The sequence below is a fragment of the Ambystoma mexicanum genome, chromosome 6p (genome assembly GCF_040938575.1).
Source record: "Ambystoma mexicanum isolate Mex_15411 chromosome 6p, UKY_AmexF1_1, whole genome shotgun sequence".
NCBI classification, from domain to species: Eukaryota; Metazoa; Chordata; class Amphibia; order Caudata; family Ambystomatidae; genus Ambystoma; species Ambystoma mexicanum.
In genome coordinates, this window is record NC_090935.1 from 1,349,730,162 (window position 1) to 1,349,746,149 (window position 15,988).

General features: G+C 46.3%; 1 protein-coding gene across 2 annotated transcripts in view; it reads left to right on the forward strand.

The window, feature by feature from the left end:
* The window catches only part of LOC138510407 (acyl-coenzyme A amino acid N-acyltransferase 1-like), a 727,070-nt gene that overhangs the window by 545,617 nt on the left and 165,465 nt on the right, over positions 1–15,988 (forward strand). For both annotated transcript variants that reach the window (XM_069626039.1, XM_069626040.1), the window contains exon 2: positions 10,191–10,680. In XM_069626039.1, coding sequence (XP_069482140.1) covers positions 10,218–10,680 — 463 coding nt within the window. In that variant the 5' untranslated portion in view covers positions 10,191–10,217. The remainder of the gene's footprint in view (positions 1–10,190; positions 10,681–15,988) is intronic.

Sequence of the window (15,988 nt, forward strand, 5' to 3'; positions counted from 1 at the left end):
AGCATGGATGTATGCAGCATTCTGCACTACAGGAGAGTGCTCTGTGGTGTCTGGTTGCTGCTCAACCTGACCATCAGGACTGCGGTAATCTGAACTCTTCCGCCTGTAAATTTGGGAACTTTTTTGATGTACTCACACAAGCTTTGCACTCGCTGTGCCGGATGCCTTGAGGAACATTCTTGCAGAACATGCCATGGGTTTGGCACGGGGGGATGAAGGGTGACTACTACATTATTTTATGCTTTTCCTTTAGATGGTAAAACAGTCATATTCAATGCTGCTGGGGAGTGTAATTCACAGTTTTCACCAGAAAAGATTTTTTTTAAAAAAGGGTATTTTGGAAGCAGGATATTGCAACAACTGGATATGTGTAGTTCCATGCCTTGGGGGTGGAGGGTGGCTAGCACAATGATTCCACTCCTTTTATCCTCCAGTATGAGCATTGGGTAGCGACCAGACCAACTCAGGCCCTACCGTCTTGCACACTAACATAACAAGGTGGGGTGTTCTTGAATTTCATCATAGGCCGTATGAGGAGAAGGCACAATTGGTGACAGGTACAAAGGAAGCTTGAGTGCCCAGGAACAGATGGTGGAGAAAGGAGAGGGATGTCTAAGTGCCCTGGCCATTGATAAAAAACCTTCTAGCCAGCTTAGGCAGGTTCTGACTGTCAAGGCGTGCCTAGACAAGACCAGAAGGAGTAGATAAACTAGGGGGTCTCGTCAAAGGATTGCAGGATAGGACATACCAGAAGTGACTCCTCGCATCTCTTCCAGTCCCTCTCACTGTCGGCTGTCCTGATTTGCTAGCCTCTGGGTGGATTGTGCTGCCTAGTTACACTTTGGATTTGAGACCACCGAAACCTAAACAGTCAAGCCTGCAGAAGTTTTCAGGAACTGTAAAGCACATCTCTCCCGGAGAAAAGATGAGCGCTGACGTAACACCTCAAAGAAGCTTCAAGGACTGGAAAGAGCTGTTTGTGGATCACCCAGCACCAGTGAGGCCCATGCACAATTAAAATGTTTGACCATTAGTTGGAGGGAAATAAATATTTGCTTTGAATATGCGGGAGTGACCGAGCGTAGTATGATATATGCTGGTATATAAAGAAATGTCATGCTGCATGTGTCTATGAATGTCCATGCAGCCTACACCAATATATGTCAGTATTACCGTTTAAGAACTTACTCCTGTTGACTTTGCCGGTAAAACATGCTATGCCAAAGTAAGGAAATATGTCCAGACTGGCTGCACTAATATGGACAGTCTAGCTACATAACACTTATCATCTTTGCTTTACCCTTGGTGCCCAGTAAAAATGTCATGCCACAGTAAGAAGTAATGTCCAGACTGGCTGCACCAATGTAGGCCAGAATAGCCATGTGATAACAATTATGTTTGCTTTACGTTGATGACCTCCATATAACCCATCCACAAGCACTGACATGCCCATAGCATCAGTGTACCCAGGGGGTTCACAGGCAGACATTAACAACGAGTTAAGAGTGTTGTGGGAATGGTTGGTCAGGTTACAAGTACCTAGAGAAGTACCACCAAAGATAAGGGTATCGGTACAGAAAATAGGGGATTGAAAGTCAGGAGATTTTTCAATTGGATTCAACCCCGGGGCAATAGGAAATGTTTGTGTCTAAAAAGATGATGGGGAGAGAGTCTGGATGGTCCTGGGACAAGAAGTGGAACCAGCAAGGGAAAATGAATGGATAGATCAAGGTGGCAGAAATAATGAAGAGGCAGGGCAAGAAAAAGATTGAGGAGAGGAGGCAGCGACAAACCCATCCCCACCACAAGAGGGAGTGGGAAGGGATAGAGCGACAAACAGACAGATTTAATGGTGGTACTAAAAGATCAGAAGAATACAAAAAAAGGGATTGAAAACAAAATAAGAGTAGGGATAACTCAGTATATACCATGGCCTCAAATGGACAAAAATAATTTGATTAAAGCTCTCCCCCAACTTACAGCCAGAGCCAGTAAATGGATCTATGAATCTGAGAAACAAACAGCAGGGGTAGCCTTAGCACTAGGAGACCTTAAGAGTTTACTGGTCACCATAGTTGGAGACCAGGCTGGGGACATGTGGGTAAGGGCTGGTACTCTTGGATAATTCTTGCAAATAACAAACATGATGGAACAGCCTTTAATGAAGTAATGGCAAGGGTATGGGATGCCCTACGAAAGATGTACCCATATACCCCTGACTTACATTCTTTAATGCAGTGCGCAATGGGTGATGATGAGGACCCAGTTAGGTTTATTCTTAAATTACAGTAAATTTGGAGAGTTGAGACAGGAGGGCAATGGGACCACTCAGTACAGTTTTTCTATTTTATCGTAAAGAGGGGATCACCAAAAGAGGTCCAGAAAGCATTAGATAAAATTGTGGGAGTTGAAGCCAAAGGGTGGGCGGAGATACAAAGTATAATAGTCCACCATTGTAAGAGAATTAAGGAATGGGACAGGGAGAACTCCCAGAATCAGCAAGCCGACGAGGCAAAACTAGTGGAAAAAAAACAACTAAATAAGGTTGTCGTCCAAGCACCGGTGACGGCACCGGCTCAGGGGGAAAGGATAGGAGATACTGAACAGATTGTGAATGCCCCAATTGCGACACTATGGACCGAAGAAGGACAGGGACATTGGGGTAGCGGGGTGGACTCAGTACCCCAACCTCCAGTGGCAGGATGAAGAAGCACTAAGGGGAAGAGGGGGATTTTGAGGAGCAAGAGCAGGAGGCTTTGGGGGGATAGGGCACTGGGGTGGATAATTAGGAACTTCACAGTGTTGGTATTGCTGGAGATAGGGGCGTTTCACAAGGTAATGCAGGAACAGGCCTCGGATGCAATTTGGGTGAGGGGGTCAAAATCAGTTCCCTTATTGGACTGACAGGCAAGGGCAACATGGGCAACAACCGCAGCAGGGTGAAGGAACACAGTTTAACAGGGTGGCAGGGGGAACGGCACCCCGTTCCAAGGAGTTACGGTGGCGGGGGGGCCCTTTTTCATTCCCCGGGTCAAATACTTTTTCTTATTAGGACAGCTCAAAGAAAGCACTCGAGTGCCCAATTGCATTGACAACCACACACCCTGAAGAGGAGCCCTAGGTGGAAGCAGGAATAGGAAAACCAAGCAATTTATATTTATGGTAGATTCAGGTGCAACTAAATCATGCATTATGGAGGGGAAATTTCCATTATCAGGTAAAACTCTTGACATGCAGGGATTCTCTGGGGCTATTTCTATGGTTCCATACACTGAGGAGCTGGATATAAATATTGGGAGGGAAGGTAGTACGAGCCTCTTTGTTATATTCAGAGAGTTCCCCTGTTAACATGTTGGGTATGGTTCTGCTCAGTAAACGTGTGACTATATCATTCAGATTTCAAGGGGTAGTTTGTTCTACTTCAGGGATGTGTGTAGCGCGAGCAATGGTAATAATCAATGCAACGGCAGGGAAAACAGTAGTCAGTGGAGTTCCAGTGGTCCTGGACATATTTGTCTTTGGCATCAAGGTATTAGCAAAAGCAGTGCCTCAAATTGCGACAAAATGTTGGCGAGTGCCCACAGATTTTGTTTTCCGACCCATGGTGCCACCCGATGTGGTGGCGGGACAATATGGTCTTCCCCTAAGGCCAACACAACACCAGCACTGCCACCTACCTTCTCGGTTATCCGACCCATGAAACGTGTGACAGTTGCGGCTTTCGCCACCACTTTCTCCCCCCGTCCCCTTTAAGCAGACTCACACCCTGACATAGCCCTCTCTATGCTCCACTCTGCTATTTCTGATACTCTGGATGTTCTTGTCCCAGTCATGAGGATCCGCTTGAAGCCCAAATCCAAGTGCAACTCCTGGTACGACTCTTACCTCGCCACCCTCAAACGTAAGTGCAGGACAGCTGAGAGGAAATGGCGTGCTTCTTGTTCATCCTCTGACAAACTGGTTGCCGCTTTCTCCAAAGGCAATGCCGGCTCTCCGTCCACACCAAGAAGAGAGCCCTCACCCAAGCCTGAATCTCTGTGGCATTCAACAACTCGGCCTAACTCTTTAAAATCTTCAAGGAGCTGGCCAATCCTGCTGCAGTCTCTACCTCTCCTGTCCCCTCCCGGCCCTCTGCATGGCCCTGGCTTCTCATTTCATCTCTAAAACTCAGAACATCCTGTCCTCTCTCTCTTCCTCTCCTCCTCCTGCCTCTACTCCCCACTCCGCCTCTGGCCCTTCTTTGGCCAACCCTCCCACCCCTTCTCTGCCTTTCCACTGTTCTCCCCAGACGAGGTTTCTAGACAAGTCTGATCTATGAAAGTCTTGTCAAAACAGGTTCTCCCTTGTTCTTCTAAAACCATCAATGACCACATTGACACTCTGGCTCCTGCTTTGGTCGACTTCTGCAACTACTATTTTTCCACTGGAGTCTTCCCTTCCCCTGTGAAGCACTACCTTGTGCACCCTCTTCTTAAGAAACCCTCTGCCGAACTCTCCGGCCCGGCTAACTATCGCCCAATCTCCATCACTCCTTTCCTGGGCAAACTCCTAGAAATGCTGGCCATCTCCAAGCTTAATCTCCACACTGAATCTGTTGGTTGATCTTCAGTCTGGCTTCAGAGCTGCCAGAAGCACGGAAACTGCTCTCCTGAACATCTGTGAAGACCTACTCTCCAACCTTGCTTCCAACACCCCCTGTGTTCTCATCTTACTTGATCTCTCTCCTGCCTTTGACACTGTCAACAAAGCCATCCTACTCAACCGTCTCTGTGATAACCTGGGTATCACTGATCAGGCCCTGGCTTGGCTGACTTCTTTCCTCTCCGATCGACCCTCCCAGGTCCAACTTGGGTGCTTCCTTTCCTCTATCTCTATCTCTACCTGTGGTGTTCCCCAGGGGTCTAACCTCTCTCCCTGGCTGTTCAACCAATACCTGGTACTTCTTGCCCACGGCATTGCCGCTCTCTGCCCCAACTTTCAGTGCTATGGCGATGACACTGAGCTAATTTTCAGGCTCCCTTCAGGCACCTCTTCTCCTTCTCTCATCTCTGACTGTCTGTCTACTATCCAGAGTGGTGTGCCACCAATGATCTCTGCCTTAATGCCAGTAAGACTGAGATTCTCCTCTTCAGCAAACCTGCTCCCTCTTTTCCTGTCACTCTCTGGCCAGCCTCTCCTGGCTCTCTTCCTGCTCCGACATGTGAGGCTACAAACCTCAGGGTCATCTTCGACTCCACACTCTCCTTCTCTCCTGACATCTCTGACGTCTCTAAGAAGTCACACTACCAGCTGCACCTCCTCAGAGGTATTCTTCCTTTCCTCTCCTTCACCCAGAAGCTCGCTGGGACTCATTATGAGTACAGCGTTAGGGGGTTAACGGCACCGGTAAGGATGCTGGTGCCGTTAACCCCCTACCGCCGCATTCCAAGGTCCCCTAGCGGGTCCCGCTAAGGGACCAGGGAGCTAATAACGGGCCTGCTATTTGCGGGCCCGTTATTAGCTCCCTCCCCATTCCCATTGAACTCTATGGGGGCTCGAATGGGAATGGGGAATGGTTTACAGAATGGGGACTTAACAGGTCCTCCAAGGTCGGAATGACCCGGTAAGTCCTCATTCCGTCTACCTGGACCCGGACACGGGTTTGGAGGCAGCCATGGCGCTATTAGCACCATGGCTACCTCCAAACTTGTAATGAGGCCCACTGTCTCCAGAGCTCTGTTTCTCTCTAGGCTTGACTACTGCAACAGTCTCTTTCTAAATCTGCCTGCCTCTACTACCCGCCCTCTACAGCGCATCCAAAACAGGACTGCGAGACTTGTCCTTGGCCTCAAGCCTAGGGATCATTATCTCTCCAGGACTGAAATCCCTGCCTTGGCTTCCAGTGGCTGCGAGGATTAAGTTCAAAACCATCTGCATTGTCCACAAGGCCTCTGGGGTCTGGGGCCTAAATACCTTCAACTCTCTCTTCCTAAATATCTTCCTTCTTGAGCCCTTTGCTCATCCGCCTCCAACTCCCTCAGGGCCAGTCGCTTCTCCAGGCAATGAGTTGGTGGTAGGTCCCTTTCTTCAGCTGGGGCTTCCCTCTGGAACAGACTCCCTGCCTCTCTGAAATTTGAGGAGAACCAGCTCTGGTTCCGGGAGAACCTCAAGACCTTCCTCTTTGCTTCTGCTTTCTCTCCTCCTCTCCCCTGCTGAACTCCTGGCCGAATCTAAAATTGCACTGGTCACCTAGCTACCCTCTGTTCTTGGGCCCAGGTCCCTCCCCACCAATTGCACTCCTGCACTGCCCTCCTGGCACCCCCCTGCACTTGGGGGCTGTTTCTGTATCCCTACAGCCCCCTACCAGCACCTGACACCAGATGTCTGCACTTGCCCATGCACTTGCCACCACTTCTTATTTATTGTAATAATTGTTTTTTATGTATTTATTGTTATCCGATGTACTGCACTTCCCCCTCCCCTTTCCCCGTCGCACTTTTCCCTCTCCCTCCTCTCCAGCAATTGCACAATCTCAATGTCACCTGGCCTAGTAGGATCGTTTGTCTCTGTCTTCCCTCTGTTCCCCCTCTCTTGCCTCGTCGCGCCTTGAAACACTTGTGTGTAGGCGTGTTATAAATGCCATATCATATCATATCAACAGATTTGCAAGGACTAGTAGTGTCAGACAAAAGAGTAGTCCTGATTGGAACAGATCAGGACAGGTGCAAGTGTAGACCAAACAGTACAATTGAAGGAAATGACTGATGAGGAATTATTTGAGGACAGTGAGAAAAATGGGGATATTATTTTGGAAATCTGCATACTCTGAGATATCATGGTGTAGTAGAGGAAGGTACGATGCCCCTGATGGTAGTGGTGACCCGTCTTTATTTTTGGAGGAGGACATCCGATATGTGCCAGCACAATTATGGACTGTGAAAATGAACAGCAGTGCAGGAGGGATTCTATTGCATTATTGCAATTGCTGGCTCACAAAGGGTACAAGGCAGATAAAAAGAAGCTACAATACTGCCAAGAGGTGGTACTATATTTGGGTCAATTTATACCTGCAAACAGGAAAGAATAAAATACTACCAGATAGGGCGGTGGCAGTATTTATTTCATTTTTTACATTTGTATAGGGCACAAACCGCCTTAGGGCATTGCAGCGCTGTTACTTGAGGGCCACTTAGTTACATGGGAAAGTACAGGTTAGATATACATTTACAGATTATACATTTATACATTTATGCACAGGTTAGATATACATTTACAGATTATACATTTATACATTTATGTAGTCAAGTTGGATTTGTGGGGGTGATCAGGAGAAGAGCATAGTTTTCATGGCTTTTCGAAATGCCATGTGTGATTCTTCAGGACGTAGTGGTGGTGGTAGGGCATTCCATTATAAGGATGGTAGGTACAGTAAGCTGGCACCTCCTGCTCTAACCCTTTTGCCCATGGGCAGTGTAAGCAGGTTTGTGTATGGCGTTCTGGTTGGTCTTAAGGATGTGCAAAGGTGTATCCTTTGTGAGAAGTAGGAAGGTGCAGCATGGTGGATGCATTTGTGGGTCAATGCCAAGGTTTTGAATATTATCCGTTCCTGGATTGGGAGCCAGTGGGCTTGTTTCCTGGCGGCCGTGATGTGTTCCCTTTTGGGGATGCCCATAGCTGCACGTAGTGCGCTGTTCTGGATGACTTGCAGCTTTTCTAGGTTTTTAGCAGATGTTCCCAGGAAGAGGACATTACAGTAGTCTAACTTTGAGCCGGCCATAGCCCTTGCTATGTTGGTGCAGTTATCCTTGGAGAGAAATGGTCTGGCTGCATTCAGGAGTTTGGCATGGTATGCTGCTGAGGAGGCGATTGCGTTGACTTGCCTAGTCATGGATAAATTGAGTACAGGTAAACTCCCAGTGTTTTCACTGATTCCGATACTGGGATTAGTCAATGGTGACAGAGCTTTTGAGTGTCGAGATTCTGGAGTGTGTCGGTAGATCCTACTAGGAGAAGCTCAGTCTTGTCCGAGTTCAGACACAGTCCATTGGCCGCCATCTAAGTCTGGATGGTGGTGTAAATGTTGTTGAGGGTTCTAGAGTCACTGTCATAGTCGCCTGTAAGTGTGAGGAGGATCTGAGTATCGTCCGCACAGTTGGTGTAGGAGATACCTAGGGCATCAAGGATGAGGAAGAGGGGCTGTGTGAATATGTTGTAAATTGTGGGCGAGATGCAGGACCGTTGTGGCACGCCACATAGCATGATAGTCGGTGATGCATAGGCTAAGTCAGAGAATTCTTGCCTGGTCCTTCCTTGTAGAAAGGAGGTGATCCATGCAGTAGTGTTTGGTGAGAATTTGGCAGTAGAGGTAAGGTGGTGGCAGAGGACATTATGGTCAACGAGATCAAATGCAGCAGAGAGGTCGAATAGAAGGAGATGGGAAGGTTTACCTAGGTCTCTGGCATCATCCATCTGGTTTTTAAGGTCAAGTAGGGCGATTTCCTTCCCATGCCCAGGATGGAAGCCCGATTGATGCAGCCCTAGGAGTTTGTTGTCTTTGATGCATTGTTGCACCTGTAAGTAAGCTGCTTTGTCCAGTATTTTCAGTAAAAATGGGACGGTGGTTATTGTCCTGTAGTTGTTCTGTGATGTGGGGTCGAGATACTGATACTTGGGCTAGGCCTCAAGGTTTGTAAAAGTCTGCAGAGCTGCAGTGTGTTTTTGCATAGGAGAAAAGCATGAGCTACAGTGTATTCTTGCAAAGCTAGAAAAATGTAGAAGAACATTCCCTAGCAAAACCTCTGACAAATGAAGAGAGAATACTTTGGAGCATCCCTATAAGGAAGAAGGACGGATTGGGATGAAGCCATGGTCCATATCCAGTGACACCACCACAGCAGGCCATGCCTATAGAAGTCCTTGCCTCAAACCACTTTGGCAGGAAGGAACGGAAGAGGGGCAGACGAAGAGCGTTCAGGCAGCAGTCTTTTGCTACCATCCTCATTTTGTGAGATTCAATTTGTTATCCTTACAAGATCGCTCTTTTGCCTTATTTCCCTAGAGGAGTGTATTCTGGTGTGAGCGTAATTAGGGACACCCTAACACCAGTAAATAAAGCCATGCACCATTGGAATATATGGCCAGACTGGCACCACCAACGTGGGCAAGTCTTGCCATGGGATAACGCTCATCATGTTTGCTTTACCCCTGATGCCCAGTAAAAAATGCCATGCTGCCAGAAGACCTCTTTGCCTCCTAAAATTAGTTCTCCACTCCCCCTTCACGAAAGTGGACATACCCACTCACTCATACAACACTCATGACTCGTGACTCGTTTACACACACGCATACAATCAACATACACTCTGTCATTCACCCACACATTCACACAGCATTTAAACAACTCCTTGCATGCCCACATACATAAAAACGGACAAACATTCATACTCTCACACAAGGACACAGTCATACATGTACACTCAGACAACCCCCCATTTCATGCATGCATTCATACAAACACATTACACATTAACATTTCACTTACCTATTTACACACACGAGACATGAGTGGATGGTGGTCCCTCTCCAGCGGAGCATGAATATTGACAGGGGAGGACTCATCTGCTGACAGTCAGCGCATATGCTATTGGTGCAACAATAAGAGGCGGCAAGGCCAGACTTCCTAAGCTCCATCGGTCTCTCATTATTGGGCACTACCTGTCTTGCAGAGACCAAAGAGCCTCATATTGAAAGTAAAAAAGAAATTGCGGAGGACGTGCCCTGTGCAAAGTCAGGAAACACAGTCCCACATACTAATAACGCACACACCAGACTGTGCTGCCTGGCACTAGGCTATTGTTTTGGACTGTAAAGCAAAGTCCAAAGTAGAGAAATGTATATAGCCTGTACATCTGTCACCCAAAAAGAGGGGGGAAGCACTCACACTCTAATAAAGGAGCTGCCACTTTAAGTACATTTAACCTGCACAATTTTCCCTGAATAAAGCTGATACACCTTGAAGTTTTGTCTTGGTGCATTTCTTGGTCCAAAGTACACTGTGACAACGTTTATTTGCCTAGGTCAATGTGCTAGTGTGCTACTGTGATTGATGGTAGGGTAACAACGCTTCAGAAATATGTTTTTTTATGGCAATGGGCGTTGTTATTCAGATTTTCTCTTAATTCAATTTCTTATATGTTTGTCACACCTCACAGGGCGAAAAACAGAGAATTATTCCAGCAATGGTGAAACTTGCAGTGACCCCGGTGACCTCTCTGGTAGATGAACCTGTGAGAATGCACATTTCAGGTGTGAGACCCAATCAGCTTGTGACCATCCGAGCATCACTGAGAGATGAGAAAGGCATCTTGTTCCAGTCCAGAGCTTTCTATCGAGGGGATGCAGCTGGAGAGATCGATCTGGAGCAGTCAGAATCAAGCGGGGGGTGTTACCAAGGGAGACTGCCGATGGGCCTCTTTTGGGCACTGACGCCTGAGACGCCTTTCCATATGCTGGTGAAACGAGATGTTATTGGCAGCCCTTTCAAGGTGAAGTTGGACGTGTTTGAGTCAGAAGAGATGGTGTCCGATCCTGATAAGGACCCCGTGGTCAGTCAGACAGTGGAGCGCTGGTACGCGGCACCTGGAGTTCAGCGGATGCAGATCAGAGAGGGCAGAGTCCGAGGAGTTCTCTTTCTCCCTCCAGGTGAGGGAGCTTTTAAAAACAGCTTCAACACATTATTATATTCCTGTTCTTTTGAATCCACTGCCGTGTCACTCTCTTTTGAACTCTAAGGGCCTCATTATAACTTGTGTGGAATGGGTTTAACGGCGCCGGTAATGGTACCGGCGCCGTTAAACACACTCTGCACTATTATGAGGTCCCCTCGCGGGACCCGCTCCGGACGTCTGTTTTTTCCAGACGTCCATAGCGGGTCCCTCAAGGGGACCAGGGAGCTAACAACGGGCCTGTTCGTAATGGGCCCGTTGTTAGCTCCCTCCCCATACCCATTGAGCCCTATGGGGGCTCGAATGGGAATGGGGAAGGACCGGGCCTGTGTTCCCTGAAAGAGAAAATACTGGGCCCTCCATACTCGGAATGGCCCGGTATTTCCCCATTCAGGGAACCCGGACCCGATTTTGGAGGCAGCCATGCCCTTATTAAGGGCATGGCTGCCTCCAAAGTCGTAATGAGGCCCTAAATCTTTACTATTTTTGTGCCCCCCTAGTTCCCTTTTCTGTTCCCCACTCTGAAGTTGTCCCGGAACAATATTCCTACTCTCAGTGTCTCCCACCCTTTCCATTATTGCACTACTATTATATGATATTAAAATGTCACGTTTAACATCAAGTGTGCGAAATAGGGAAGCTTATTCTGGAGCCTCACAAATTGAGCAAGGGGTCTATGCATGGAGATAGGGGCAGGGTTTAGTGGTCAAGCTTCTAATCTGGCTGATGAAATGCAGCCCAGATACCGATCACATTAGTACTGTCACATCTCATTAGATGTCTGCTTTGCTCTTTTATCGAGCACCAGCATTTCTCATTAGGCCTGGTGTATCAACATCATATATATATATATATATATATATATATATATATATATATATATATATTCACATATAGCAGCGCTTTACAATAAGCAAACAATGAATAATACACAACTGAAAATAAACAACTAATCGAAAATACTGCAAATGTTAAGAAATTTTGTGTGAACCATGGGAAAACATCTGCATAGCTTCAAGGTTACACAGCTATGATAATGACACATAAAAGCTAATATCTGTATCTCTCCTTGGTGTTCGATGGTGGGAAATGTCACATTTCTATTCATCACATCATTTGGCATTGGCAGGTGAGGGGACAAAAAGCTGCACTGTCTGGGTATGCCTGCGAATCACCCAAGCATTCTACAATAATTGAATCACAGCAAGCGAAGCTGCTGAGGGTCTACATCCACCAATGCTGGCTATCAACACTTCCTCCACCAAACATCATAATAAATGCAGAACAAAAAAGTGGTCTATGGTGTCAAGGCTGTACAGGTGGGGTTTCCCTGCCATCTTTTCTCCGGTGCAAATGACAGTTGATAATTGGATGGTACCCAATCGCAATTGTATATATTGCGGGATCCCAGCCATGCCCCCAAATCATCAAGTTTTCCTGGCTTTCATTTCCTTCGAATGTAGTTGCGTGGAAAGGGAGACGGTAGTGCTTGATCAACCGTAGACCCATACGTTAGGCCTAGAAAGCCCCCTTTCCTATTCTTGGATCTTCTCTGTGGAGTGTTCGGTAATTGGAAAATATTTAAGCAGTAACACAAGTCCATTAAGCCTGATCCAAAGTAGAGAAGCAGCCCCATAGGCTAAAAGGATCTTGCGGAGTGGAGCAATAAAGTGAATCGCATGACTTAATCCACAATTTAAACCACTATAATAGCAGTTTCATCTCAGCCATCAGTGATCGCAATCTTCAACTTCAGTGGGATCATTGGTGTACCCTGCTCCAACATCAGAAGCAATCTGAGATGGTCATTTTATGCTTCAACTATAAGAGGACAAAGAGCAAACCCATTGGGGCCATGTAAGTGCTCAGTGACTGCAATAGCTCTATGCGCCTCCATACGCACGCGAATGGAAGCTGAGGAAAAGCTGGCACACATTCTTATGATCCTCTGGCACTATATGGCAGAGCCAGTGAGCTTTTGTTTATTTGATCAAGCCACCTTCCTGATTCAAACCTGATATCTGGCAATCAAAGTTCTCCACACTGAACGCTGTCACTAAAGTTGTACAATGCACATGTCTCCTCCCTTCCCACATCAAGAGCGATTTTAACAACTAGTTGTTTTTAGGGGGTAATACTGTTCTAAGCAGTCTGCCATTTTGACCAGGGCTAACTCAGTCCAGGGTAGTGGCATGGCATCAGTTAATCCCATTTTAGCACCATTAATCCCCATATTTTCCAAGAGATCATTAAGGTCCTTGAGAGAATAGAGTGTGCGGGCATACTGTTACAAGTCTGGGTGACCTCTCTGTGCCCAATGCCATGGGTCAAAGCAAATCCCATGGCTGGCATTTGATGGACCCATAAAATCTGGTGTGATTCGCCGGCACCACGAAACAGGTTCCAGACATGCATGTGAAGTCACTGTGCTTTTTGGTGGGCCAAAACCCCCAAATGTTAAATCGAGATTTTAGCAGGCTCTACTGAGGGTTGATGACTCTGCAAGGCCCTAATTCCCTTTCCCTTTCCTTTTGTGGTTTTTTGCAGGCTGTAAGAGCCTATACAGGGCTGGCCCACAACTTTTGTTTGAGGTGAATTTTGGTGGGCAATCTAAGTGTATTAGATTTTGTGGTTATTAATCCTTATTAGCACCCTATGGGGAGGGGAGCAACCAATCAGGAGGCTAGAATTGCGGGCTGAAACTGGTGATTTTAGCTTGCGTTCCAAGCCACCTGAGGGCTGGTTCGCCCGCCATTTACCCCCCATCCTCTGTTCCCTTTTTTTAAAATGTCCGTCTCCCCACTGACCTGATTGCGGTGGCAGCGAGTTCTGCCACCGTAGCTGCTGCCGTACCTTCTGCTCTGCTTTGGTGAGGCGACGCATTCCGGAAACGTAAATGCTTTAAATGAGTCCTGTCCCACCCCATGGGCCGGGTGCTAATAGCGTTAAGCACCCGTTTCAAGGACTGAAACGGGTGGTACCATCCTGGGGCACTCGTTAAATGCCCTCTCTTCGCTTGGGCCTTTAACTCGGGCCACCGGGCCGTTACCACCTGTTCTAGCTCTTGGAACGGGTGCTTAACACCATATTTGTTTCCTTTTGTTTGTGTGTTTATTAGGTACTCTCTGCTGTGTATGCATTGTCCCTCATAAAAAGGTTAAAAATCGCCCGAAAAGGTTTGCCCTATAATTTTCCACTTCCTTTTCTCTGCCACACCAAAAATAATAAAACCCCTAAAAAATGGCTTAACAGCCCTCATTTTAATCAGCTTTATTACTGGTTTTCTTTTATTAACCTAAGCACCTGGCTTCACAAACAACAGGCACAGGCCTTTGTGCATAATATACCATCCTATGCCCCGGGCAAGATTTTTACTAAACTTGTACTGCGGGACTTTAATTTCTGGACTAAAAAAACCATCTGCGTGATCCTTGTCAAACTGGTTTTGTCCCAGGCATGGGAACACACATTAATTTGCTTTGTTTAAATGCAATCAAAGCCAAGTGCCAAGCCATGAAATGTCCAGCATACTTTGCATTTGTCGATTTGCATTCGGCCTTCGATTCAATCTCAAGGGTGCTCTTGTTTGGAAAATTAGCCAGAGACCAATGTCCGACCTCGTTGCATGAAATCATCTATGCACTACACTCAGACACCTCAATCCGCATCCGCCTATCCTTAGATGGAATGTTGTCTGCCCCAATTAATACAGCGCGGGGCCTTAAGCAGGGTTGCTTGCTAGCCTCTTCTATCTTCAATTACTTTATGATCTGAAAAATGTATTTGATGAGATTATATCTGATTCTCCAAAACTGGGCATGAACACTATCAAGGCATTAATGTATGCAGACGACTTGGTGTTGATCTCAAAGACCCAAATGGGCCTTCAAAATCTTTTGTCAGCTTTTCAGACATATATCCAGCTGAGGGTTAACACCAAGAAAACCCAAATTGTCGTCTACTCTCCTAAAAGAAAAGGGTCCAAAAAGCTTCTCATGGTCCATAAATCATGTGATTTTGCAAAGGGTACCCTTCTACACCTATCTGGGAATGTGCTTTGAGGGCACAAATAATATCAACACCCAATTGGAGTGGGTGGAGAGGAAACTCGATACAGCCATTGCACAAACCAAGCTGATCATGTCCAAATTTGGGAAATTTTCCATTAAACCGGCCTGGGTCTATTGGAACCACCAGAAAGCAATACCGTCTATGTTATATGGTTTGGAAACACTCCCGAGCACTACATGGCTCCCGTTCGATCATTGGGAAGCCACATTTTGGAAAAAAAATCTTTTCCTACCTGGTTGTGTGCCGCATGGCTGTATTAGGTATGAACTGGGCCTTGTTTCCCTCCAAGCACTACATCATTGGAGACTCTGTTCCTTATTTAGGAAATGTTTACTATCCACTAGTGACGAGATTACTTTACGACCATTATCTACATATATGTTTTCTTCCAAAGATAGATTTGTCTCAACCTGGATAAACAAGATATGTCTGATTATGGGTAACGCTGACCTATCTATTAATCTATTAATATCAAATCCTGACAGAGATAAAAGAAACCTATATCGGGCTGACTGGATCAATACGTGCGATAAATGTATGCAGTATCAAGGAGGAGACCATATTACATTTCCACCCAAAAAATTGCGGATTCTGCAACCGTACTTATTAAGATCTCCCACACCAGCATATAGATCTGCCATTATACGATTACGTTTCAATCTTTGGGACACACGGGAGGTACTAACCAAACGGCGCCTCATGCCACCACCCAGTGACAATATTTGTCGCTTTTGTAACACAATGGGGGTGCCTGAAACATTACAACATTTGATAATACAATGCTCTTGTTTAATGCCCAGTAGACAAACGCACTTAGCAAAACACTGTCGTCAATTGGGAAATCGCGATGAGGAAGCATGTTGGGCTACCATTTTGAGTTGCTCGCAACCAAGGATTTAATTAGCAACAGTGAACTTCTTAATAAGTCTTCATTTAGTTCAAGACTCTGGTTCCTAGTGTACTAATATGCATTAGCATATACTATCCGTAGTCACTTTGTCTAATATTAACATCTTTGCCTGAAACAAAGGAACTGCAAGTTGTTCTGTCACATTTAAACAGACCATATTCTTGACATCAGCCATCTATGAAAGGCCTGGAGTTGACCTTGGTGAACACCTTTTAGCAATATATTGACCCAATGAGTATGAAAATCAGTGTCAATCAGATATGACTCATCATTGTGTTACTCTTAAATAATATTCTAGCTTGTG